Genomic DNA, 27,039 nt, shown 5'->3' on the forward strand with positions numbered 1-27,039 from the left:
GGAAAGTGAGCGGCAAAACAACAATTAAGTAAAGAAAAATGAGAGATAACAAAACTTAAATATAATAAAAGCCAAAGCAGAGCGAAAAGAAACAAGTAGGCAGCTAACGTGACCGCATGATAAATTAGAGTCAAATTCAATTTTTCGCCAGACGTCACAGAAAAATTCCCAATTCGCATATTCGTCGCGTCGCGCTAACTGTATATGTACAAAATATACAAAATTTAGTATTTCATCTAATTTATGCTTATATTTATATCTATATATAATTTTTTTTCTTAAGACGCAACGTGCTGGAGTAATCTTGCGAAACGCGTGTGCAAAAATTTAAGAAAAAGCAAATAAAATAAATAATTTCGCGTGCGTTCATAAGTTGATAAAACTCTACAGCTAACTGTATCAGGTATATTATTTGTGTGAGTGTGTGTGTGAGAGTGATAAAAGAGTTTTCTAGAGTGCAAGCTGTCAAATTGAACAAAATTTGTTTATTCTAATTCTATTTGGCTTAATTAAATAGTGTGAAAAATCGCTGCTAACTGTAAATGGTGACTCATGTGTGCGCTGTTTGTTGTTTCTGTTGCTGTTGTTGTTGTTGTATTTGTTATATGTAGCTGTTGCCGCACACGCAAGTGGCCCATGGCCTATGGAGTCTTATTTTTAGATCCCCGACTAAAACGTATATTACTGTGGTCCCCACTCGCACAGCCGTGATAGATCGATACACTCGACAAATATTTACATACATACATACATGCATACATACACGCAAGCATACGTATGCACGTAAAAGATAAAGAATATTTTTGCTTTGCAATTAATTGGACCAAGCGTGAAAGCTAAAAAAGCGCAGCAGCAGCAGCCGCAGCATCAACAGCAGCAGCACAATCAACAAACATGCATACATACGTAACTAGCTGCATACACACGTACAAACATGTATGTACGCACTTCATCAGTATGTACGTGCGTATGTTTGTATATAACAGTTCATTAAGCTCGCAACTGCAGTCGAATTTTCGTATTATACTTTTAGGCAGCTCAACTGAATTGTTTTTGCTTTCCCCTCTACGCTTTTGGCTTTACTTCAAATTCCGTTGGTTTTTTCAGTTATTTTGAGTTTCGTTTCTGCGCTTTGGTTTTGTTAGCTTCTATTGGAATGCCCTCTTTGCACGCCTAATTATGAGCGATGTTTACACAGTGTGTTTGCTGAAAATAACGGAGAGTGTTAAACTTAACAGCTAACTGTAGAAATTTAAGTTTTTGTTTTTACTTTTCTTTCATAATGACAACAGTTTTGTTATCTAGTTAGCTTTTTTTCTATTATTAAAAAAACACTACACAGAAAATTACACCTGCCACATGATTGGCATTGTGCCATAAAGTATGCAATAAGCTGTTGGGCCTCCAGCTGGTGAACTTGCTTGCCGCCAAATGTTGCAAGTTGCGGAGGGTTTAGCCAATTCGATTTTGACTTTGATTTTGATGTTGATTTGACCGTTTGGAAAGCTTCTTCTTTTACAAAATTTTAACGTTAACACAACCCACAGACACACACACCCACACGCACACACACAGGCACGCACACAACCACACACAGGCACGCACACAGGCACACACACGCACACACGTATTTGCACCGTTAGAGTATTGTATTTGTTTGTTTCTTTTTTTTTTCCTACTTGCAACCTTGCTCAATGGCTCGCGTGAACTCGCCACACATTTTGAAGAACTTATCCAATTGGCAGTTAATTCAAGCAGCCACAATAAAACCAACAAATACAACATTAACAGCAACAGCAACAACAATAACAATAACATCAAAAACAATAACAGCTCAAACAGACAAAGCAAACACAAAAACAGTTAGAGCCCAAATTAGCTACTTCGATAGCCTGCTGTATAAACTGAGCGAGATCTGGAGTGGCTCTAAAACTCAACGGCTGAGCAAGAGCAACAATAACAGCAACAGAAAGAGCAACAGCAAGAGCAACAGCAAGAGCAGGACGGCAAGCATAAATAAAAGCGTCTGCCCCTATGCGCGCTTAAGAAAAATGACAACAATGTCGTCACAAGAGGCCGATGCCAGCGTGGTTCTAGCACAGGCGGAGGCTCAGACACACGCTCAGTGCGTGAGAGAGTACTACGACATGCCCTATCAAGTAAGTACTGCAGCGTGAGTGAGTGAGAGCGAGAGCGAGAGAGTGCCAGAGACTGTGACATAGACACACACACACACCAGCGAGCGTAAGAAACGGTACACGCTTTATGCAGACATATGCACATCAATCAGCTGCAGCAAAGCTCATTAGCTTGCTGTACCAATTGTGTCAGTCAGACACGCACACACACCCACACATACATGAACACATGTACACTCACACACATGCAGAAGCATATGATTTGCCCTGCACTGATGTCCTTTTGTGCACCTAATTGCTTTTGCTACATCGCCTTCTTTTCTCCTTCTTCTTCCACCTCCTTTTCAATCTCTTGTCACATGCAACTAACTTAAGATGTTTGTCTGTCTATCTGTCTCTCTGTGTGTGTGCGAGTGTGAGTACCGCAGTTTTGCGGCCCGCAGCAATAGAAACCAAACACTCTTACCCCCCTCTCCTATGTCTATGCTTTTGTATCTTTTGCAGAGCGATATGAGCGACTCAGCGCCCAATACGCCCGGCCCCGGCTCGGCCCCCAAAAAGTATTATCGCCAAGCGGCTCATAGGTAAGTGTAAAACGTAATCTATCTAAACACACTAAGAGTTGCACCGACTTCCATATGCTCTGCAAATGTTGAAGTTATGATATATATCTAATACCTAGAATTAACTTATTCCGAATATTTTATAGGATATACTTGAAGCTACGGGTTTACACTACAAGTTGTACAAATAAAAAATATTTATAGATATTTTTTAATTAGTTTTAATTTATTCATTTTACAAATTAGAGTGTAAGCCCGTTACCTTCCACTTGACGTCAGATGACGTCACGCACTCACTGCTTGGGGTCTGGGATCTAACGATTGTGGGGGTAAACAAACTCAATGTTGCGCCTGACATTGGGAGCGCCTCCTCCTTGGCTCATTAGAGTGACACGAGTAGCTGCCCCAAATTCTTATCATCAGCGTCGCTTGTTGTTATTGTCGATTGTCGCTTGTCGATTGTCCTTTGTTGATTGTTGATTGTTATACCCTGAACCCATTTTCAATGGGAAATCAGGGTATAATGGTTTTGTTGAAATGTATGTAACAGGGAGAAGGAGGCGTGGCAGACCCCACAAAGTATATATAATCTTGATCAGGGCGACGAGCTGAGTTGATTTGGCCCTGTCCGTCTGTCTGTCCGTCTGTCCGTCTGTCCGTCCGTCCGTCTGTCCGTCTGTCCGTCTGTCCGTATGTATGAACGCGTCGATTTCAGAAGATATAAGAGCTAGAGACTTCAAACTTTTTTTAAAATGTCCGTAATTACAGCGCGCATATCAAGTTTATCATTAAAAATCGATAACTCATCTCGATCTTTTTTTATCGATAAAAAACCTTATCGAAACCCAGTTATAAAATTATATCTTCTACACCTTTATTGCTAGAGTCTCCAAATTTTTAATGTATGTTTATATGCAATTTATACAATTTCGGTTTTTGTTAAAATTTACCCCCCACCTCTAAATTCACCCCCTCACCCTCACTTTTGTAAAAAGCGTATTTCAAATACTAGAGACTTGTGCTTTGGCAATTACATGCATATTCATGTTATAATCATATTCTGAAAGTTTCATGAAGATCGTACGTCCATAAAAAAAGTTATTAAACAATTAAGTTCTCATAGTAAGCGCACACTGCAGCCCATGCGTGTTTATGCGTGGTTGCTTGTGTGTGTATGTGTGTGTGTATGTGTGTGTGTGTATGCGTTTGTGTATGTATGCGTGTGTGTGTGTAAGTGTGTCTGTATGCGTGTGTGTGTATATATGCCTGTGTGTGCGTACGTGCGTGTGTGTGTGTGTGTGCGTATTACTTGTGTAAGCTGAAAGTTGCGAAAAATTATTGAAATATCTATTGCTCCAAGGGTTCAGGGGATCTCGTAGTCGAGCAGTCTCGACTAGAGCTTTCTTACTTGTTGATATTGTTTTTGTTTTTGCTCAACCCTGTCAGAGCAGGTGACATAGGTCAGACTGTGCACATTGTGAGCCGTCATATAGAGGCTTTCAGTCTCTGTAATGGACAAGGTCAAAATACATGGAAATTGAATCTATACGATGTTCATTAAATATTCCTATTTAGTTTATTCTAGTATCTATCGAAGTGCGGCAAATAGATTCAACCTGTGAGATAGATAATATAGTTAGTTATTTTTATGATATGACATAATTCTTCTATAATCTATATTATATTCAAAAAAATATTTATATATATTCGGAATCAGTTTGAATATCTTTGAATTAGTTTCAAAGAACTTTTATAATAGGTAAATCCGATTATTTATTAATTTGATGTGTGTTTTATTGTAAGCTACCTTTTCGTCTTTCAATTTCTCTCAGTGTATTCCAGCAATTTTCTCGCTCAATAATCGCTGCCCACATTCGTTGCTTTTCTACATATAGTAGAAGTTGATTCTGCTTAGGGCCAATGCCGAATGCACCTTATCGCCTTATCTGAGAGGCGCAGCAACTACAACTGACAGCAAACGGCAGAGAGAAGAGACAACAACAACAACAACAACAGCAATAAATGAGCATGACGTGCACGTACACTTTTTCATACACTTCCCTATCGACTATATGGATTTTTCTGTGCAGTATGTCGTATTAAAAAGCAACTGAAGAAAATACATATACTGAATTGTTCACATACAAACAATCAATCGAAGAATGTTTGATACATATATGCTCCATATAGAATTGTATTGGGTATATGGAATACGTTGAGAGTATAGGCTGTTTACTGTTCCATATATAATATAGCAATTGTGTAACCCTATATTATCTTTAAGAATAATCAAGTATAATAGTATGCCATATCTCTATGGAAATATATTAGGGTATATATAAAAGAGTCTTCATATATTCGCCACGATTCGATTGCTTCTCATATTTGACAACCAGTTTTTTAGACGTTTTTTTTTTTTTTTTTTTAATTTTTAAGTGGGCATTCTGAAGTGAGTGTCAACTGCATTTTCCAATTAGACAGCCAGGCATCCAAGACACACACATATGTAGGTATATCTATGACTATCTGTCTATATATATTTAGATATAGATATATGTACATATATTTAAGTCAACAGCTGACATTGACACAGAGCAAACTGTTTTCGTCCCGTCTGTCGTGGTACCCAATTGGAATACCCTACTTTTAGCCTCTTCCATGCCACAGGCACAATTCCGATGCTTCGAGCCATATATGTGTGTGTGTGTGTGTACGTGTGTGTGTGTACTCGACACATATTTGCAGTTGCTGTGCCAATATTTGCCTATTTTTGTTTTCGTTCAATGGATTTGAATTTCGATTTGGATTCTTGTGGGTTGCTGCTGCTGTTATTGCTGCTGCTTGTTTTCTTTCTCATTTTCCTAATCGACCCAATCTTCAAAATTGAAAAGCAATCTTAACCAAGTATAAATAAACAGTTATGCGCCTGAGTTGAGCAAATCAATTGGATCCACTTGATATATTCGTCCACTTATGAAATTCAAATATAAACACCAAATCGGACTGAAGTCGACCAAAATAATTAACAATAGATTCTAAATTTGGCCAGGTTTATCAGGCCAGTTCTTGCTCAGGGGAGAGAGAGAGGGAAAGGAAGAGAGAGAGAGAAAGAGAGGGACAGGCGAATAGATAAATAACATTACCTAGTTATTATATACGAGTAAGCTTAAGAGATTTAAAACATTTTGATATAGGGTCTAAGAGTACGTAAGTCAACTAAGAGATACCCTGTAGACAGCTCGTGTGGTAAATCTGATAGTTTCTTAGCTCTATTTATAAAAAATATTATCTTGAATCCAACTTTATCTAGGTTAATCTGTATTTGAGAGCCTACAACCTAGATTTAGTTATGTATGTCTTGGTATACTATAGTTTATAGTCTATATTGATGCCTATCGATAGTACTAGAAATCGATTATTTCACCTATATCAAATCTAAATCAAAAGAGTTTCTCAGATTGATAGACTTACGTACAAGATAGGTACAACCTACAAACACTTTTCGAAACCCTCCCCTATCATACACTTTCAAAGTATACAGGGTATACAAATTATATTCAAATATGATAATAGATATATATAGACTAACAAATTTCTGTGTCAAATTTGATGGCAATCGTAAATACTATCAAAATATATATGCATGCATATATATATATATTTATATATGGATATATTCCATTGAGATATCTTGTTCATAAAATGTGTGTAAATTGTTAATAAAATCGAGATGCAAAGCGCGTGCCTCATAAATAGTAACGTATTTAAATATTGATATTCATATTAAGCTTAAATACAAATACCTGTCTCTGAGTAGATATTTGTATGTGTGTGTGTCTGTGTGTAAGTGCGTGGCCTGACAAACTATGTGGACACCTGAAATATTTATGAATCCAACACAGCAAAACACGCTCAGCAAATCATTACTATAATTGGACAGTGCGTGGCAACAGTTTTCGCACTCACGGTGATTGTTAGGCATTTCTGATGTGCTTTGCATAGGCACATTAGCCTTATACAGTGGCCGCTCGATAGCTGTGAATAATGTTTTGATTTTTAAACTCTCAAGAAAATCGAATCGAAAAGATTTTATTAACTTTTCCTTTTCTTAGTTGTGAAATTCAGAATTGTTATTGTTAGCCAATGTATTGGTTAATGAGTGCCAGGAAAATCAAACAATTTATGAGGTATTCGCCAATGGGAATTTCCACTGTACATGTATTTTGTATAAATTGAATGCGTATTTGTTGTCCATTTACTTTTGGCCAGTCATCTGAATATATGACCCCAATACTGAATATCAAAGCCAATTTGTCAGCCAATGGTGTCAAAGCAAATCAAATAATATATTTGCATATCCAGCAACCTGACTAATATGTAAACACGCATTTGTTATAATATTAACAAACGAATTCTTAGTTTGTGCGCTCTATAGATAACAACTATGTACATATGTATGTATATAAATATATATGTAATTAAAGACATACATACACATACATATGTATGCATATACACGTTTCACTTTGGAAAATGAGAAAAAAAATTCCATAGCTCGTTTAGCCAAGTCACAAACCCACGCACTAATCCCCACGCCCAAACACTAAAACCAAGCTCGAATTGAGCTGTGTGTGTGTGTGTGTGTCTATGTGTGCGTGTGCGTGTACGTTTTCTATTGTGCGCGCTATTTATAATTTCTCATTTGCTTTGAAATGAGTCTTCCGACAGGCACTTTAAAATTTCCCTGGGTCCCTGCTATTTTCGAGCGTATTCGTCTGTCTATTTGCTTCATGGCGTGAAGATAAAAAGCAATTGAAAGCAACAAAAACAAAAAACACGCACTCACATACAGTGAAGTGCTAATACTCTACTTGCTGAAATGCATAAGCAGGCATATTCACCAGCACAAATTCTAATAATCAAAAATTATTCATAAATACAGACGTTACTTAAGGCAAGAGACATAAAAGAGCGTATGTTAATACACGATTATCTATTCGCAACCATGACGCTGACCGATGATACAGCTGAAATGCCGACGGCAAGAAGCGCGCCATTCGAAATAAAAGACACAAACTTTATGTTTATTGCATAAAAGGCATGAAAACAACAACGACTCAAATCGTTGAGGGGAACAACAACAAAAAGGCGAGGAACGACAACAACAGCAACAACAGCAAGAGCGACAGCAGCAAATACAAGTACACAGCTGTGCTATGTGCGCTTACTCTTTGACACGCAAATGTGTGGAGAGCTTTCGATGCCGTTGTGAGAGAGAGCATGCGCGCGTCGCTCAGCTGCCTTCGTTCTCTTTTGCTTATTTGCCTTCTTCTTCTTCTCCTTCTTCTAGTTGTTGTTAGTGCTGGCGCTGCTGTTGCTGCTGCTGCTGCTACTACTACAGCTACTAGTGCTGCTTCCTTCCCATTTCTACTACGTTGCATTCGCTCAGCGTCGCCGTCGACGCCGCCGTCAGTTGAAATTCGAACGTTGACCGAAATTGTTGCTCTCGTCATAAACTTCTCATCGCAAAAGGCAAAACAAATATTCAAACAAGCCCAATTTTTTTATGCATTTGTTTTTATTTCATTTTTTTTTTTTCGTGTGCCGCACTGTGTGTATTCCAGTTGTTTATCTGATAAGCATTAATTGTTAACAGAAATCAAAAATATACGGAAAATAATAAGAAAAACAAAACAAAAACAAAACAAAAGCGGAACGCCAAGCAATAACAACAACAATAATAATAATAATAAGCACATCCCACGTACAATATCATTCCACTTACACGCGCAGTTGTTGTTGCTGCTGCTGCTGCTACCGCGCCGTCTGCGCATAGTTTCGTGACGTTTCTACCAGCCATCTGATAAGGCGCTACATATTTCATATTTCGCACGCACTCACTCACCACCTCTCTCTCTCTCCCACTCTCACTGTTTCGCTCACTCTGTCATTCTTCATCCTCCTTGTCGCTCTCTCATACGGCATCTCCCGCTCATCCGCTCTCTCGCGCTCTCTCTTTGGAGAAGTGTTTCGGCGCGCTGTGCTATTTAAGTGCTCTGCAATCGTCACATCGCTTATCGGCAGCGACGCGTCGTCGCAGTTATACTGGCATTGCTCTTTGGCACCTTTGGCTAACCAGTCACAGTAGCAACAGCCGGCGCACTAGAGATTTTACGAAAATGCCGCTAAAACATCAATCACAACAACAAAAACAACAACAGCAACAACAACAGCTGCAAATGCAACAATCACATTCCACTAGCAACAACAACAACAACAACAACAACAGCAATTCCGAATCACGCGAACGAACACAAACGATTGGTGAAACGGACATGGATCAATCTGTGCTAAATGGCCTGCACTTGAATGCGGACATCTATTATCATGGCCATAAGCGTGAGCAGGGACACAGGTGAGAACAACAACAGCCACAACAGCGGCAACAGCAACAACGACAACAACAACAGCAATAAGAACAGTTCAAGCTATCGCTGAGTCAACACCTGAGTCAACAGTCATCATTCAGTTTCGTCAAGTTTTCGTCGAATTTCATCAAGATAGCATCAATTTTGCAATGTGCAATAAGCTTTTTGTCTTTATCTCAATAATAATCGGCACATCTTTCTTGCTCATTATGTGTGCGACAGAGATAGCAACAGCTGCAGTGACATCTACAAATTGCTCGACATTTATCACTCATGCACCTAGGAACAGAGCTATATCTGTCTTAATGGGCTTGTTGAGCATATGCAATTGTGCTTCCTGTTCACGGTTTATTCATCATTTATAATTGATTTGTTGATCTTACCGAGATCTTTTTAGGATATAAATAAAAGCTATATATATAATCGTATAGCCCCCCAGGTCTTTGGCGATGTCTGCGACTGTTTTGAATTTATGAAATTTATATTGAACATATTTTTGTTTTCGATTTTGACAGCCAAGCAAATGCTAAGAACTCAAATCTTATGAAAAAAAAACTAAAGTAAAGAATACAATTATAGAGAAAAAAAAAAACAGTTGCCATGTTTAGCTTAGACTAAGCACAAAATGATTTATGAGCATTGGGCTTATTTACGTTTTAGCTGATAAAACTTGCATAAACCTTGTTTTTATGTGTTGCAAAATCAGCAGCTCTCTCAGTTCTCTGCACTTAGGACCAGTGTTGTTAAACTTTAAGTAATTTTTATAAACACATATGAAGTTATTGCCTAGTTTACATAGGATTAGTCGATCAGTGTTGTTAAGCCCACAATAATATTTCCCTTCTCCTCATGCACTCAATAAGTTGATGTCTTGCACGGTCTCAGTCTTGTCTCATGCCAGTGTTGGTAAACGCTTCACGCTTTGGTTTGCCTCTAATCAAGTACGTAATTCGTGCAGCTTACTTAATTTACAAAATATGACATATGCGCTTATCTGAACGCGGGTTATCAAGCCGCTTCATGTCAAACTTTGCACGATTAACAGCGGATTGCGTTATCTAATCAATCTGTCAATAAATCATGCCATCAATGGGAACTACCGAAATATCCGCAAACATAAACTAATTTCGTTTCGCTTCGGATCTCTTGAAGTTGCAGATTTCCCAAGCTCACAGTTGACATCCGCATTCGCAGCTGCAATTTGCATTTCCACTCTCACTTTCCCCCACCCACCCAGGTGCAAAGTTGTTGCATATCTTAGGGGCGAATGATGTGCGCCACAATTTATCAACTGGGGCTGGGACTGATGCTGGGGTCTGAGTGGAAGGGGGTTGAGTTGTTGACGTGCCCTTGGCCATGCGTGTGCCCCCCCCCCTCTCTCTCTCTCTCTCTCTCTCTCTCTCTGTCACTCTCGCTCTTAGCTCTTCCTTTCCCTTTCTCTCTGTTAATTATTAGCACTGGCTGGCAGCGTGCCTAATTGATGTCGTCGCTTTAGTTCTGCCGGCAGCACAGGGCGTATGCGCAATTTCGATAATTTTCTAGCTTATTTTACAAGCTCTGAATTTTTGCCAATTAATGTTAATTTCTGCGCACATGTGGTCACAATAATCTGTGCTGCTGCTAATCAATGCTGATTAGGCTGGGGGCCACGCCTCTCTCTCTCTCTCTCTCTCTCACACAGCCTGTTAACCCTTGCCAATGGAATGGCCCGCGTCGTAAATCAGCTAAATTGACATTTATGTAATTTTCGTTTATGTTTTGCCTGTCGATTTGCATTTCATACTCTAGCGAATAACTTTGTCGAAATACTCTTTCTCAGTCTCTCTCTTTCTCTCGCTTTCTCGCGCACTGTTGCCGCCTCCCCTTACCTTTTGGCTTGCACGTGCATCCCGGCTGGGGCGCCATCTTATCGTCAAGCTGAGCTGCCAGACGTGACCGTGCACCTGTTTTGCATGCAGCTCAATTGCAAACAATGGCTCGCCTGAATTGTCTTAAATCAAAAGGCTTTGTGCAGCCCAGGCCCCCAGCCACCACCCTCCATCACCCAGGCGGTAGTCCGCAGCACGCCCTGCGCCCAGCTCCTCTCAATCCCCTTAGCCAGTCTTAGCCGCAGCTACAAATTCGTTGCCTGGTTTGGGCTCACGTAGTTGCACGTTTGCAACTTTTTGCGCTGCCGGAAACGGAAGAGTCGTGCCACAGCAGCGCCAACAACTGCAGCTGCAGCACCCGCAGCACCCGTTGCACTCGTTGCAGCAGCAGCAGCAGCAAAAGTTTAATGTAATTTGCATTTCATTGATATTCGACTGCAAAATGTGTGTTTTTTCTTTTCTTTTATTAGTCTCTTATTATATTTATTAAAAATAATATTTTTTGCTTTTACATCCATTTTTGTTCGCCAGCAAATTAATGGCTTTAACATTGTAATTGGCATAGTTTGGTTTTCTGAATATTGTAATTATTATTACCGCTGCGCATACGGAATTTAATTTATGCCTCGGGCCAAGGACAGCGACAGGATCTACGGCTTATTGAGAATCTCTATAAACTTTAAATAACAATAAATTTCATAGTTTTTATTCAATAACCTGAAGAAATGGCTGTTGAAATTAGTGAAATCCGACAGTTAAATTTCTATATATATGTAATCAAATAAGATACACTTATAATTAGTAATGTCCCGGTCCAAAAACAATTGAATCTTTTATGGTACGATTCAGTATGGAGTTTTCTACTTTGGGAGCTTGGAAGATATAGTCTAATATGTTTACATACATACATACAGTTTTTGGCTCATCCTTAGAAGGAGCCTTTTTGAAGTTAAGCATCCAACATCCAGTAACTCAACTATGCAATTTTGTTAGAGTCTAGCTGGAAGGCTTTGGAAGATATAGATTGTTGCGGCTCCTAACGCTCTCTATTTGCATAGATTCCATTCATCATATTGTATATTGACAGTACGGCGAAGATTTACTATATCGTATAACAACTAGATGGCTTTAAACATTATTTCAATTTTCGATAAATAAAATCTAATTTTCTCGTCATGAATATTTCCACATTAAATGCCATGAAAAAAGCATTGGATAGCATGGATAATGGAATTCTCACACATTTAGCTAGAAAATAACAATCATCATTTAGTCGATCTGACAGTGGTAAAAAGTCCTTCGTAGCCACAGCTTAGCTACCGCCGAACAGTTTGTCATGTTGACCAATCATCAAAAGGAAAACGAAGCAAAAAAAAAAAATGAACGTGAAGCGCGCAGGAAATGACAAATTGCCGGAGAGATTGACAGCTCTGTCACACTTGGCTCTCGGACGGGCATTAGAAATCGTCAACGCGTTTACGTGCCAGCTATGCAATGCTAGCTGCATTCGAATGCGTTTGGATTGCCAGAACTAAGTGCTGAATGCAGATACGCGAATGTACGTGTTGCCCTTCGAGACCGTGACATTAATTAAATATTTCCAGGATTGTCTGCAAACTGAACTCCTGCTCACTCTCTCTCTATCTCTCTCTCTCTCTCTCTCTCTCTCTACCTCTCTCTCTCTCTTCGGCAGGTTAGAGAACTTTAATCTAAGGATGTATTACGGATAGGCAGACGGGCTCACACACTCTCTCTTTCTCTCTCTCTCTCTGTCTCTCTCTCCATCTTTCTCTTACTAAATGGAGAAAAAAGCCTCAGCTCACACTTTTCACTTTCTTTATACGATGAAATTAAGTGAGTCCCTTAGACCAAAGGCTTCCTTCCTTTGAATTTCTTATCACTTTTATCGAGGCAAGCAAATTTCAGAACTTAAATCTATTTAAGGATTCATATATTATGGACACAGAGACCTGTCACTCACTTTGTAGCTAAAGATAAAAGATTCTTTGCATACTATATTCAAATACTCTTAGAAAAACCCTATTAGGTTAAGGACTTGCTGTGAAAGCCTGTCGAGTGAAGTTATGTTATGGAGATTGATTGGAGCTAACTGACTGACTGACTGACCTCTCACAGACAAATCTCTCATTCTCCTAATAGCTAAAACTAAATATTTTCTGAATATAAACACAAACCTCTCACTCACTCAATGTCGAGCTAATGCGAAAACTCTCAGATGCTCCACGCCTGGAAGTGGTAAGGGGGGACAGACCTTTTTGGGTCTTTATAGCCAAAGAAGTTTTCATTTGCGCTCTTAATAGTTGAAGAAGTTTCCTTCTAGTCACGAAGGGCACACCAAATAAATAATAATAATAATCTAGTCTTCCAAATCTTTCTATGCTATAATGACATCCTGACTCAACTGAGTAATATTTACTGCCTAACCATGAAAATTAATAAAGTCCTTTTATCATTTTGTTAATATTTAGTCTGTGGTATAATATTTTTATCTCATGTATATGTCAATCAATAATTGCCTTGATCTCTGGAGTCATTAGAATCTTATGGATTTCAATTGTTGTTATTTACTAATTAAGTTATCTGTAATATTTATTATCTAATGAATTTACACAATCTTGCCCAAATTACACTTGGATTGTGCATTGATCAAGTAATTAGTGCATAAATCTGTTGAAATTTGTATATGCACATAATTAGTTTAGATTCCAGTTTCCAGCAAATTTGATTTCTTTATCAATTGGGCACTTCCGTAGAGCGCTTCTTGGATGAGACATAGCTGCTCCACTTGAGTCCATTTCTCACGCCCACCTTTTGATTGAGTTAGATTGAAGCAGTGCGAAAAAAGAATGGAAACCAGAAAACGACAACAATGACAAACAATTTAATTTACCTTTATTTATTTATTTGATCAATGACAATTATGCCGCTCACTTGTTGGCCTTTGTCCCAGTCTGGCTGGTCCGCAGCATCAGCATTAGGCATAGCAAGAACATTGGGCTGCCCTTGGAGAGCAGACCACAGCAGGGGTTGCTCTGCCACATTGCTGAGGGGTGCCCAGTGGCCCTTGCTGTCTAATTAACCCCGCCATTCACATGCTAAGCCGCCTTCAATCAATTGAACGGAAAAAAGGCCTGGACTAAAGCGGCATATAGTGCGCAGATGTGGCCCCAGCCCCCCAGTTCCCCAGCCCAGCCGGTCAAACAACGTGGAGGCCCCTCGCAGCCGATTAACCCGCTGAACGCCTCGATGCCGTGCTCTGGCCCAAGGCCGCACGCAATGGGCCGCTGCTTGAAAATTGAAAGTGCGAACTTGAAGAGCGCTTCAGCAGGGGTATACGCGACTAGAGAAAAGACAGGGTGTGCCAAAAGTTTCTATGGCTTGTAAAAGTATAGGCAAGTGTAGTAAGAACTCACTTCCTGTAGAAAATTGAAATTATTCCAAGTCTAGAGTATCTCTTAGTCGCGCTTAGACTCTCTTTGCTGTAGTTGAGTGTGTGTGTGTGTGTTTTTTTTTTTTTTTTTTGCCTATGTTTGTTTGCATTCATCAAGTTTAGTGGACACACGCACCACCAAACGCTGGACGAGCTGCGGCGACCCACGCAGCTAGACTAACTATTATGATCTCTGGGCAGGGGCAGTGGGGCATCAGCGAGAGGTGTGAGGCGGTAGACGGGAGACGGGCGGTAGGCGAAACAAGTTCTAGATAGACCATAGAACAGGTCGTTTCATTCTTTTTTCCCTAATGGCCTCAGTTTGATTTCGCTCGAAGTGCAGCTTGGACAACGGAGCCGAACGCGAATTGTGTTTCATACAAAAGGACTCAGCTTCCTTGTTCGTTTGTGCGTGTGTGTGTGCCTAATTGCATAGTGTTGCTGTTGCGTGTTGTAGTTGTATTGCGCTTTTAATCCCTCGACAAGCCAAAAATCAACCTTAGCTAGGTAGAGCTCGAAACTTGAATGCGCTGTGGACACAAATAATTGAATCCGTCCAGCAATTTTGTCTGATTCTCCCTTAACCCTGGGCATGAAACATAGGCACAACTATAGTTATAGTTTGTATAATATGCATAATTGAGCTATAGTTAGAGTTGTTGTTGGACCTAAAACATATTTCTCTGTCTCTTGGCCTATTTATTGAACCATATTTTCGGAGTCGATCATCTACAACTCACTTTCTTATGTTGGCTTACTCATTTATCTCTGTTCTCTTGTCTGTTTCGTTTTTACTTATATATATTCAAACGGCTATTGAAACAATAGCTAACTATTGACTCAATCTGTCAGCTATATTCATCTCTACTCCTTACTAATTTCAGTTCTATTGAGAATTCCCTGCCTCTCTTTGGCTTTTACTCTATCTACATAAATTTCAGTCTACCTCTGTCTCTCTCTCTCTTTTACTGTCTCCCCATCTGTTATTGTGAATACATATTTATTCACTATTTCTGATTCTATTTCTATAACTATTTCATATATTTTTCATATTTTCAGTTTATATCTCTATATCTACATGTAAAAATATCTCTCCTCTCCCAATAATTTTACTTACTCAATATCCCATTATGTCTTCATCTACTCTATTGGTGTCTGTCTCTCACTATCGGTATCTCTCTCGACTTCTCCCCTTTGTCTTCTGAGGAGAGATACTCGCTCTCTTTTCGATACAATATGCCCCTCTTTCTCTTACTCAGTCTGTCTGAAGTATTGAAACGGTAACTATTCAGAATATAACCATTTGGAATCCATCTCTCTCTTTCTCTCTCATTCCCATTCTCACTCTCTTTCTCTGTCTATCTCTCTCTCTCTCTCTCTCTTCCTCTCTTTTTCTCTCTATCTCCCTGTGTACCTCTCTCCCTCTCTCCCAAGCACTTTTCTCAGCTTCGTTCCATTTGCCAATGATTCACACACACATTCAGTTGTTATTCAATTCTGTTGACTAGTGTAAATGCTCTTCCTGCTACACTTATTGTCACTTGGCTACACGTGTGACTGAGTGTGTATGAGTGCGTGCGTGTGCGTGTGCGTGTGCGTATGTGTGAGCTATTGCCTATGTGTGCGTCTGTGTGATGTTTGTTAGGCTATTCGGTTTTGTGGTTATGCTTATTAAGTCAATTATCGCCCAATTGTGCCAGATCGGTTGCGCATGTTGCGGCCAGCAAGAGGTCTCAAGCTCAAGGTCTCTGCTGCTCCTGCTGCTGCTGCTACTCCTGCTACCGCTCCTGCTCCTGCTACTGCTGCTGCTGCTTTTTGCGCACTGGGCTTTGCCTCGTGTTGCCATGCTAGTTATTCGAAACGTTTCGAAACGTTGGTGTTTGTTTGTAATTTGGATTTTAATTGGAAGCACATTGAGCAAAAAGACCGGAGCATCACAACTGTCGGCTCCCATGCGGTGTATCTAGTTTGACCTTGGCAAAGAATTCAATTTATCCCAGCCTGGGGCTCTCAATGCCATTTCGCTTAGTTCCTGCCAGATTTTTGCGGCTAACTGAATGTGAAGCTGGTTCACCTTGAACGCACCCACACAACAGGAGTATGCAGAGCGCTTCAATGGCAACTAGATTAAGCATTGGGATGGGCAAAATGTTGGGAAAACCATTTGCAGGATGGCTGCAGAAGACAGCTAATTAATGCAGTACGAATATACATACATATGTTATGTGCCTCGAAGATGTGCTGCATTGTCAATTGACAGGTAGTTAAAGTGTTTAGCTGCAGAATAAATGAACTTAATTGACTCCCCTGACATATATCGAGCAGCAAACTCAACAAACCCAACAGAGCTCATAAGCTCTGCTTTAATTTGCTTTACTTTAGAGCCAAGATTAAGTCAAGTTTCTGTCACTTCACTTGCGGCTTAGTCAAGAGCTTTTACAGTGCTTTGTTTGAACAAGCAGCTTTAAGCTACACGGAGTTAAGCTTCTCTCGGTTCATCTTGCTGTATTTCGATGTGTAGCTGATGAATCTTTGCTGACAGGTTGTTAATTTGTCAATCATTAAATCACACACACATACACATTCTCCCCCTCTCTCTCTCTCTCGCTGGCATGCACTCAGAAACTTTATCAAATGTGTCCGGCAATTATGCAATTGGCAAATTGAGGAGCCGTCGCCTGTTATGCATCATAAACTGTTATCCTGGTCAGTGTCCGCGCATGGCGCATGTAATTGGCAGCTGTGGAATCGATTGTCATTATCGTGCTCGATCCGGAACTGAATCAGCTGCAACGCCAACAGCGACAGCGACAGCGACGGCAGCAGCAGGAGCAACAGCAGGAGGCGGATGTGGCGTAATAAAATTGTCGCCAGTCCATTTGCAGTTCGTTCGCACGGACGATGGCCATAACAATCACTGCACATCCTTCGCACTGCTGTCACTCTCTCTCTCTCCCTCGCTCTCACTCTCTCGCTCGCTCCGTGAATGCCGTTTAGCATGTTGTCTAGCCAGAAGCATTGCTGCTGTCTACCCGTGAATCAGTGTTTCAATTGAAGCAGAGCTTAGGACTTCAAACTTTAATGAAATAGTTTTATGAAAGCTTCAACTTTTAAGCGCCTTTCAAATTTAGTTGAAATGAAGGACAAAAGAGGAATATATACCAAAAATATATATATAGTTTCATAATAGTATACAGCAGTGGTCACAAAAATAGGAGCTAAAATATTGAATAGTTCTTAAATAGTATACTAAAGAGCATTCCCTTTTTCAATAGCCACCATTATTTCAATGACTACTTTTTGAGAATCTCTCCCAAGTTTTGTAAAGCTCAATGTTTGGCTTAAATTGTTTTCCAAATATTGTGTTTATTCTTGAATTTTCTACTCCAGCATTTGCTTAGACGTGCTACTATTTTTGTGGCCACAGCTGTTTATGTGTATATATATATTATTAAAGCGCAATACAAGCCCAACTATGCAACACAACAACAACAACAACAACAACGGCAACGACAAGAAGAGCTCAAGCCTAAACTCTTGTAATGCCAATTGCAAAGGAGTTGCAGCAACAATTGCCGCACAGCAGCAACCACATTCTGTGGCAGCTGTTGCAGCTGTGCCACAAACCGATTTGCATGCAGACTCCTTGTTGTTGTTGCAACTGCCAAATATTAACAGCAACAACAACAACAACACGGGGAGCAACAACCACCAGCAGTCAAGAACAACAACAGCTTTGCACCTTCCACTTAATTCGTAAGTGTAAAGCGCGAAACAAAAGAGAAAAGCACAAGCAGAAGAAAATCAACACGAAACTTTTACAATTTTGTGCAGCAAGCTGAAGGAATTGAAATATTAAGAGTTGCAATAACATTGCTACACACACTCTCTCTCTCCCTCTCTCTCTCACTCTCACTCTCTCGCTCTCTCTCTGCTATTTTCCCATTTACAAATGCAAATCATTTCCAACAGTTGCTTTTGCTCTTGAGACAATTTTCGAGCAGAATTTTCCTTTTGTTTTATGAACATTTTGTTGATCAATCGAAGGCGACGACAAGAGAGATGACAATGGCAATGGCAATGGCAATGGCAATGGCATTGACAATGGCAATAGCAATAGCAATAGCAATGGCGCATGCTGCATGCAAATGTCAACAGCCCAATTAAAATGCCAATCTACAACAACAACAAGAACAAGAACAACAGCAATAGCAATGGCAATGACAGTGGCAAATCTTTTGGTTTAAAGAGCAAACATAGACCCCAGCGATGGTGAGATACCCAGCCAGACCTTTGCCAGTGTTGAGTTATTTGTAATTTTTTTTTTTTTGGCGCTCAGTCAGTTCCGCACTCTTTTGTGGATTTGTGAGTGCGATTAGCATTATCAGCGATCGACGATGTGCATATAGACATACAGTATATAGTATATATGGTTTGCAATTGATTGCGCACTTTCGTGTCGTGCTAGCTTGTTGCCCTCATCATTGTTGTCTATTCCTTATACATTGTTGTTATTTTAATTTTCATTTCAAAATCAAAGCAATAATGGCAATGCTGATTGATGAGGATCTTGGATCACTTGCACCGAATGCCGAAGATCTTATAAACTTTTTCTATGTGTAATATATGTAACTCTCATAATTTTGAAACTTTTTTAATCATAAATATGTATTCATGAAAGATTTCATTCTAAGAGAGACAGTAAATTTTTTGAAAGTCGCAAATTTTACTTAAAGAGAGAAGCAACGGATCTTTGTTCTACACTTCTATAATTTAAAAAAAATTGCACTTGAAGAGAGAAGCAAATGCAATAAGTATTCTTATCTTGTAACAGTTATCCAATTATCAGTACATATTTGTTAAGGGCAAAAGAGTATAAACTGTTTTAATAGTCAACTCGAAGAAAGAAGCAAATGAGATAAGTTTTTCTTATCTTGTTATTTAATTGTCAATATATATTTATTAAAGATGTAACAAGAGAGGGAGAGAGAGAGAGTTAGCTGTTTTGACAGAGAAGCAAATGAGATAAGTTTTTCTTATCTTGTAACAGTTATTTAATTATCAATATACATCTATTAAAGATCTAACTATCAAAGAGAGAGTTCAATTTAACGTGAAAAGAGAAACGAGAGATAAGTTTTTTTTCTTATCTTGTAACAATTTACTAATAAACAATATGTATTGATCAAAGATCCAGACTATAAGAGAGAGTGAAAATTACTTGAAATTCTACATTAACAGAGAAATATTGTAGGTAATTATTCTTGTGCTAATGATAATCGTGAACACACTTAATTAGCTTAATAGGCAATTCGTTTTGTAATTTATATTTTATTTATTCCGAGAAACAATGTGCTCACGAAAATATTTGTTTATATATATGTATACTCTACCCTATACACTACTTTATTATTTATATATATTTTCAGGAAACTTATTTTGAGAGTTTTTAGTAAAAATATCAAAAGAAAATGAGCTATAATTAAAAATTCTTATTTATATCCTCAGAGATTTTGTCAGCCTCAGAAATGAATTTAAAATCAATTAAGTTTTTCTTGATTGCTGTTGCTTTATGCTAAAGTATTTTGAAGTTAATTTTTGCTGCCATTAATGCGATTCTTCATATTTAATTAGCTTTGATTATCGTCAAAGTGCGCGGCGCAGCTGAAATAAGCGCCACGACTGCTGGCACTGCATTTTGTGATTATATTTAGAATTTAATTTTGTTTTTCCGCTCGTTTTGTGTTTGTTTTTATTAATTGCCGCTCAAAATGAACGACACAAACAAATAACGAATAAATAAGCAACAGCCGCGAATTGAGCTCGTCAGATTAGTGAGAAATCATTTGCGATTTCTTATTTGATTTGGCTATTTATAGAGAGACTGCAGACAGCAGGAGACGGCCGCAGGCAGCAGGAGGCGAACTGCAGATTGCAGTTACCATTTGAATCGATGCCATCGATAGTAATTGCTTTTCTGGGTTAACACTTAATTGATTTTTAGCGAGCGCCTAACTTCTTTCCCTTTGCCCGAATTGGCAACGTTTGCTGGCTGTTTGAAATAATTACAGTTTGTTGGCCATAGTTTAAGATGCTTTTCATCTCTGGTATTTGTTGACTCTGCCTCTCTCTCTCTCTCTCTGTCTGTAATCACACTGGGTGCCTGTCTCTCTCTTTCGCTGCCTCTGTGTCAGATTTATGCACTTTGTTCGAATTTGGGTTAAACAACAAGCAACAACAACACCAACAACACCAACAACAACACCAACAACAACGAGCAGCTGGATTCTGCGGCAAGGATGCAACTTTTCGCTTATTTGGCAAATTTTCAAGTGAAGCAAATTGCAAAAGCGACAACAAAATAAATAAACGCACACACACACACACATACACACTCACACACTCACACACACACACAGACCCGTTGTTGACAATATATCTGACACACAACAACAAGAAAAATGTGTGACAAAATGTTCTTGACTAAGCAAAAGTCTCAATATGCTGTTGAGCCCACATTAAAGCTATCTGATATCATTTGACTTAGCTGAAAGCAGTTGGGATTTTATGCCATATTATTCATATACGTCCCATTGGAGCTGTGCTATATATTTCCACGTACTCCCGATGTCGCTTCGTCTCTTACATGCCCCAAAGTCCTGTCATTTCTCTGTCACTTTCTCTTCAAGCTCTCGATTTCTGGTCGTTTATCGAAATCTGAGTGAGCCTATGCGAAGTACATACATTGTCCTCTCACTCTCACGCAGCATTATCCATGTTCAGCACCAGCTATAGATGTCTCTCTCTCCCATACTCTTTCTCTCTCTCTCTCTCTCTCTCTCTCTCTCTCTCTCTTTCTCTCTCTGACTATAATACATTCTTAGTATAAGCTATCCATCTCTTTCTAATATATTGCCATTTTATACTTTGTGGGCATTTAATTTTTTTAATGAAATTATATAAAGTTTTTTTTTTTTTAATTTAAACCAACTTTATGAATGCCATATACCAATTTTCTATTCAAGTTGAAGATTTAGTAGAGGAAGTAAAGAAGAAAAAAGGGACCTAAGAACACTTTTGGTGCTTTAATCAAATTTGTTGTTGGCAATTGAAAAGATTTGCTAGTTGCCTAAAAAATCGACGCTTTCGCTTGCCTTTTCCAAAAAAAAAAAATTGAATGGCAAGCGAAGCGCTACCAATGCTGCTGTTGCTAATGAGTTTTGCCGCAATTGGGGGCGTAACGCTAATGGGCGTGGTTATCACAGAAACACACAGCCAGCCAGACAGACAGACAGAGAGCGAGCGAGGGATAGAGGGACACAGAGAGAGAGAGAGAGAGAGAGAGAGAGAGAGAGAGAACTGTTAGTGAGCAGGAAAAAGGGGCGTGTTAACGCCCACAACAAGTTTTTTACACTAATTGCTGACCGCAGAGAGGCCTGCGGCCAACGTGAACCACATCCAAGTTCCGTTGTTAAGAACAATTGCATTTGGACGTTGTTTTTCTTTGAATGGCGTTTAAGCCAAATGTGTGGTCGTTATATGTTGTATTGAATTTGCCTGAGTTCACAATTGCTCAATTGCATTTTGCCTTTTGCGCAGTGCAATTGCCGTGAAGCGGCTTGATAACCCCGGCGAACAGTTCATTTGGGGTTACCCAAAAGGGGGGAGCCGTGTCGATGCAACTGCAAAGTCAGCGATAAGCCGACTTGCATCACACCATTTGTGACGTCAGCGACGATCACAAATATTTGTGAACAACACAATTAACTGATTGAACATCTAAGTGCTCGAGCTGAAGCAGAAACAATATTACAAAGTTTGCTTTATTATACAATTCTATTAGGTGTTGGTCTATAAATGTTGGAGTATATATAATATGAAATATATATTAATATATATATATATATATAATATATAAAATATGCGAATTTATAAATTATAAATGGGTAGAATTTATAAACTGAGATCACAGAGGGATTTCTGTTGTCTTAATTTGAGAAAAAAAATCAATACAATTTTGTTGCTCATGAAAAAACGGGAAGAAGAGTTAGAGCATTTCAGTCGGGCGCTACTAACTGAAGAATACTCATACATAGAGTATTATTATTACTATTATCAATAGAATTTTCTTATTGCAAAACTTCATATATTACATATATTATATTATAGCTTAATATATATTATTTATATGCATATACATACATAAACGATGGTACTTAATGCTGAAATTTAGCTAAGATTAGGAGAGTTCTTAACATCAAACTTCAACTCATATTTTGTATGAATTTGAATTTCTTGTTATACCCTGAACCCATTGAAAATGGGAAATCAGGGTATTTTGGTTTTGTTAAAAGTATGTAACAGGCAGAAGGAGGCGTGGCAGACCCCACAAAGTATATATATTCTTGACCACGGCGACGAGCTGAGTCGATTTGACCCTGTCCGTCTGTCTGTCCGTATGAATGAACGCGTCGATCTCAGAAGATATAAGAGCTAGAGACTTGAAATTTGTTTTCCTAGGTCCGTGTATAGCACGCGCATATCGAGTTTTGCTTTAAATATCGATAACTTGCCCCGTTATTTTGTTGTCGACTAAAAACATTATCGAAAACCAGTAATAAATTTATATCTCCAACATTTTTAAAGCTAGAGCTTCTAAATTTGATATGTAGACTTATATGTATTTTATATACATAGTTCCGATTTTCGTTGTAATTTATCCCCCACCCATATCCACCCCCTCACCCTCACCTTTGTAAAAGGCGTATTTCAAATAGTAGAGACTTGTGCTTTGACATATACACGCACTTTATGCTATATTAACGACCTGAAAGTTTCATGAATATAGTTAGTTAGTTATTGAGAAATTAAATTTCCATAGTATGTGTGTTTCTTGTGTAAGCAGAAAGACTAGAAGAATTATTGTGAAATATCAATTCTTCGAAGGTCGAGCAGTCTCGCCTAGAGCTTTCTTACTTGTTTTTTTACACCAAGTGAAATAAATGATCAGAGATGATGTACACATTGAATTAGTTGTTATTTATAAATAACATTTTTATTTATAGTATTTAAAAACATATATATTTTAAAAGGAATCTTTAAAGGCAAACGATTGAATAGCAGTAAAATATAAATCTTTGTCTCATTTTACTCCCAGATCTAATTTTATGCCTGGCGCCTGAAGTTAGGCAATATTTATTTTGCTATGCAAAAAATCAAAACTGGAATACTAAAGCACAATTTTAGTTACTATATGATTTTATTATTATTTCATTGCCTAAGAGTCTCTGTCGCATTAGTGACGGAAATTTCAGTTGCTGCATAAATCTTTAAAATAAATATTTAATACATTTCAAAATGTTAACAACCAATCCTAAGATCTTTCGAAATATTCACTCTTTCAGAGTCTTTGTGAACCGATCGCTGCATTTGGAGAACATTAAGTTCTATGGCTTCGACATGGATTACACGTTGGCAGGTGAGTACACCGAATCGAGTAGAAATAAATAAGATCGTTTATTATATTTCTATGAATCTTCTACATTTAGAGTACAAATCGCCGCAATATGAGCAGCTGGGCTTCAATTTGGTCAAGGAGCGACTCGTCTCGATGGGCTATCCGAAGGAGATATTGCAGTTCGAGTACGATCCAACATTTCCAGTGCGTGGCCTTTGGTTCGATACGCTCTACGGCAATCTGCTGAAGGTGGATGCCTATGGCAACATTCTGGTCTGTGTGCATGGCTTTGAGTTCATCAAGCAGTAGGTTTCACTGTTGAATAGTAAGAAGTTTAGTACATTTAACTAACAATGTATTCCCCTTTGGCAGCCATCAGGTGTACGAGCTGTATCCCAACAAGTTCCTCAAGCTGGACGAGTCTAGGGTCTACGTGTTGAACACTCTATTCAATTTGCCCGAAACCTATTTGCTGGCCTGTCTGGTCGATTTCTTTACCAACAGCAAAGATTTTGTTCGGTGAGTTTTGGCTAAATGTTGTGTTCGACGCACGTTTCCCAACTGCTGCGATCTCCCTGGATACGCCTTTATCTCTCCCCCCCACACACACACTGTCTCGTTCCCTCTCTTCCTCTCTCTTTCTCTCTTTGTCTGTCACTGTCTTACTCGCTCACTATCTCTCTCTATGTCTATTCGTATACCCAACAGCGTTGAACGCGGAATCAAAGCTGGTGATTTTCTATTTACGTATAAGTCGATTTTCCAGGACGTGCGACGCGCCGTCGACTGGGTGCATTCCGATGGCGATCTGAAGCGTCGTACCACACAGGTGAGTTCCAGCATTCATTAATCAGCTCGACTAAAATTGACCCTTATCAGACACGAAGATCTCTGTACTCTAGTACTCTTAATTGATGTTAGTAATCAAACTGAAATGAGATCGTAGGCTTTTCCATCGATACTAACAGTTGGCCATACTCTATGTTGATCCTTGGCAGAAGCAATTCAATTTGTTTCAGAATTAAATTTCTATATAGAAGTAGTCTAGAGCGATCTCTCTCTAAGGGGGCTTCCTAACCGCTACTCCTCATTGAAGCTTATTGAATTGTTTATGCATTTCAATGCAATGAATGTTTCTCTACATTGATTCATTCGTCTATCTGTAAACCTTTAAGCTGTTTCCTTCCACACTCTGCCAATTGATTTTCACATCTCGCCTTTCCGCAGAATATGGCCTACTATGTGAAGAAGGACAAACGTCTGCCGACGGTCCTGTGCCGCATTCGGGAGTCGGGCGCGAAGCTGTTCATGCTGACCAACAGCGACTACACGTACACCAATGAGATCATGACCTATCTGTTCGACTTTCCGCACGGCGCCAATGCCGATGAGCCGCATCGGGACTGGAAGAGCTATTTCGATGTAATTGTGGTGGATGCGCGCAAGCCGTTGTTCTTCGACGAGGGCACGGTGCTGCGGCAGGTGGATACGGAGACGGGCGACCTGAAGATTGGCACGCACATTGGGCCGCTGCAGCCGGGGCAGGTGTACTCGGGCGGGTCGTGCGAGCTCTTCACCAAGTTCATCAATGCCAAGGGCAAGGACGTGCTGTATGTGGGCGATCACATCTTTGGCGACATACTCAAGTCGAAGAAGATACGCGGCTGGCGCACGTTCCTCATTGTGCCGGAGCTGGTGCGGGAGCTGAACGTGTGGACGGAGGAGTGCCAGCTGTTTGCTGAGCTACAGAATCTGGACATCAAGCTGGGCGAGCTGTATCGCGATCTGGACTCGAGTGCCAAGGTGAAGCCGGACATATCGCAGCTGCGCACCTGCATCCGGGATGTCACACACAAAATGGACATGTCCTACGGCATGATGGGCTCGCTATTCCGCTCTGGCTCACGCCAGACCTTCTTCTCCAGCCAGGTGGTCCGATACGCCGACGTCTATGCCGCAACGCTGCTCAATCTCATCTACTACCCATTCTCCTACATGTTCCGCGCCCCGGCCATGCTGCTGCCCCACGAGTCGACGGTGGCCCACGATCAGGCCCACCAGCCGCCACCACCGCTAGCGCCCGCCTCCTCGGTGGCCGCACTGGACGGTGCCAGCAGCAGCGTCGTCGCATCCAAGCTCAACTCGGCGCTGCGCAATGACGAAGTCATCGCTGGCAGCAATGCGCCGGCGAAGGAGGGCAACAGCGGCAAGGACTTGCATCGCGCGGTAAGCTCCTGAGAATCGAGACTGCTCTGAGTGAGCCCTTGGCTAATCATCTTGTCCATTTGCAGAGCTCCATTGTGCACACGCGCCCATCGACGCCCACTGTGGTGACTCACACACACGACGAGGACTACTCGGAGGAGGAGGAGTCGGCCAGCGGTGCAGAGTCATCGGCGGAGCAGCAGAAGCGCGAGGTCTCCGACTAAATGAATTATCAATCTGTCGCTCACTCCCCCATGTGCGGAGATCAACGAATTTGCAAATCCTATTTCTGTGGTCAATTTGGCAGATCTACTCCGTATACCTAAGCGAAGGTTGCAGTCTCCTTCTACCCCCCATTGCAACTAGTGAGAAACAAGCGATTTTTTTTTTCGATTTTACATATACAGTTATAAAGTCTATATAATATATCTAATATATATACACTAGCTGGTTGGTTCCATTTGCCCAAAAAATATATAGAAAATGTATTTTGTAACAAAAACAAAAAAAAGAGTGAAAATCAAACGGCTTGATTATCTTTCCTTATTTGCTAAAGCGGTTCGATTAGTTTGAACTGTGGGAATCTAACGCAAAATATGAAAAACTCCCATGATTGTTCGCTAGCAGTTGAAGGTTCTCATGATCTGGAATTAGAAGTGTCGTGAGAACTTTTCTGAGTGAATATTAACTGAGGGACTTTTTTGATAGGTCTAGAAATTAGGATTGTATTCCACTTTTCTGTCGATCATAAAGAACTCGTTGTGATCATAAAGAACTCGTTTCTGTATATGCTAATAGACACGAATAACCCTTTTTAAAAGAAGAAATGGTAAGTTTTCAAAGAGTAGGATCAACAATGATCATATATACAGTACCGCCCTGAAGTATCTAATCAAAAGAAACTTTGATTTGAATCAATTTAATTCCGT

The 27,039-nt window shown here is 39.8% G+C and overlaps 1 protein-coding gene across 5 annotated transcripts; it reads left to right on the forward strand.

The window, feature by feature from the left end:
- On the forward strand, positions 1-26,635 carry LOC6584202 (cytosolic purine 5'-nucleotidase). Of its 5 annotated transcripts, XM_044006992.1 has the most exons (10): positions 1-200; positions 284-403; positions 1,728-2,159; positions 2,643-2,722; positions 23,853-23,926; positions 23,997-24,210; positions 24,278-24,424; positions 24,614-24,734; positions 25,133-26,131; positions 26,197-26,635. In XM_044006992.1, exons 3-10 carry the CDS (start codon positions 2,052-2,054, stop codon positions 26,332-26,334), a joined length of 1,881 nt encoding a protein of 626 aa, XP_043862927.1. In that variant the 5' UTR covers positions 1-200; positions 284-403; positions 1,728-2,051; the 3' UTR covers positions 26,335-26,635. The 5 variants fall into 5 exon arrangements, with proteins under 5 accessions (XP_043862927.1, XP_032588351.1, XP_043862928.1 ...); XM_032732460.2 differs by having other exon boundaries at positions 1-403; XM_044006993.1 differs by having other exon boundaries at positions 1-403; positions 1,746-2,159.
- Positions 26,636-27,039: the final 404 nt, after the last annotated feature.

This window comes from Drosophila mojavensis, unplaced genomic scaffold (assembly GCF_018153725.1).
Source record: "Drosophila mojavensis isolate 15081-1352.22 unplaced genomic scaffold, ASM1815372v1 contig_136, whole genome shotgun sequence".
NCBI lineage: Eukaryota > Metazoa > Arthropoda > Insecta > Diptera > Drosophilidae > Drosophila > Drosophila mojavensis.

Excerpts from the sequence above, each read along its gene's own strand:
- LOC6584202 (XM_015161496.3), top strand. The coding sequence starts at position 1,695 with ATGGCTCGCGTGAACTCGCCACACATTTTGAAGAACTTATCCAATTGG. Across the intron at positions 2,723-23,852 it reads TATCGCCAAGCGGCTCATAG|AGTCTTTGTGAACCGATCGC; the intron begins GTAAGTGTAAAA and ends TCACTCTTTCAG. Across the intron at positions 24,211-24,277 it reads GGCTTTGAGTTCATCAAGCA|CCATCAGGTGTACGAGCTGT; the intron begins GTAGGTTTCACT and ends CCCCTTTGGCAG.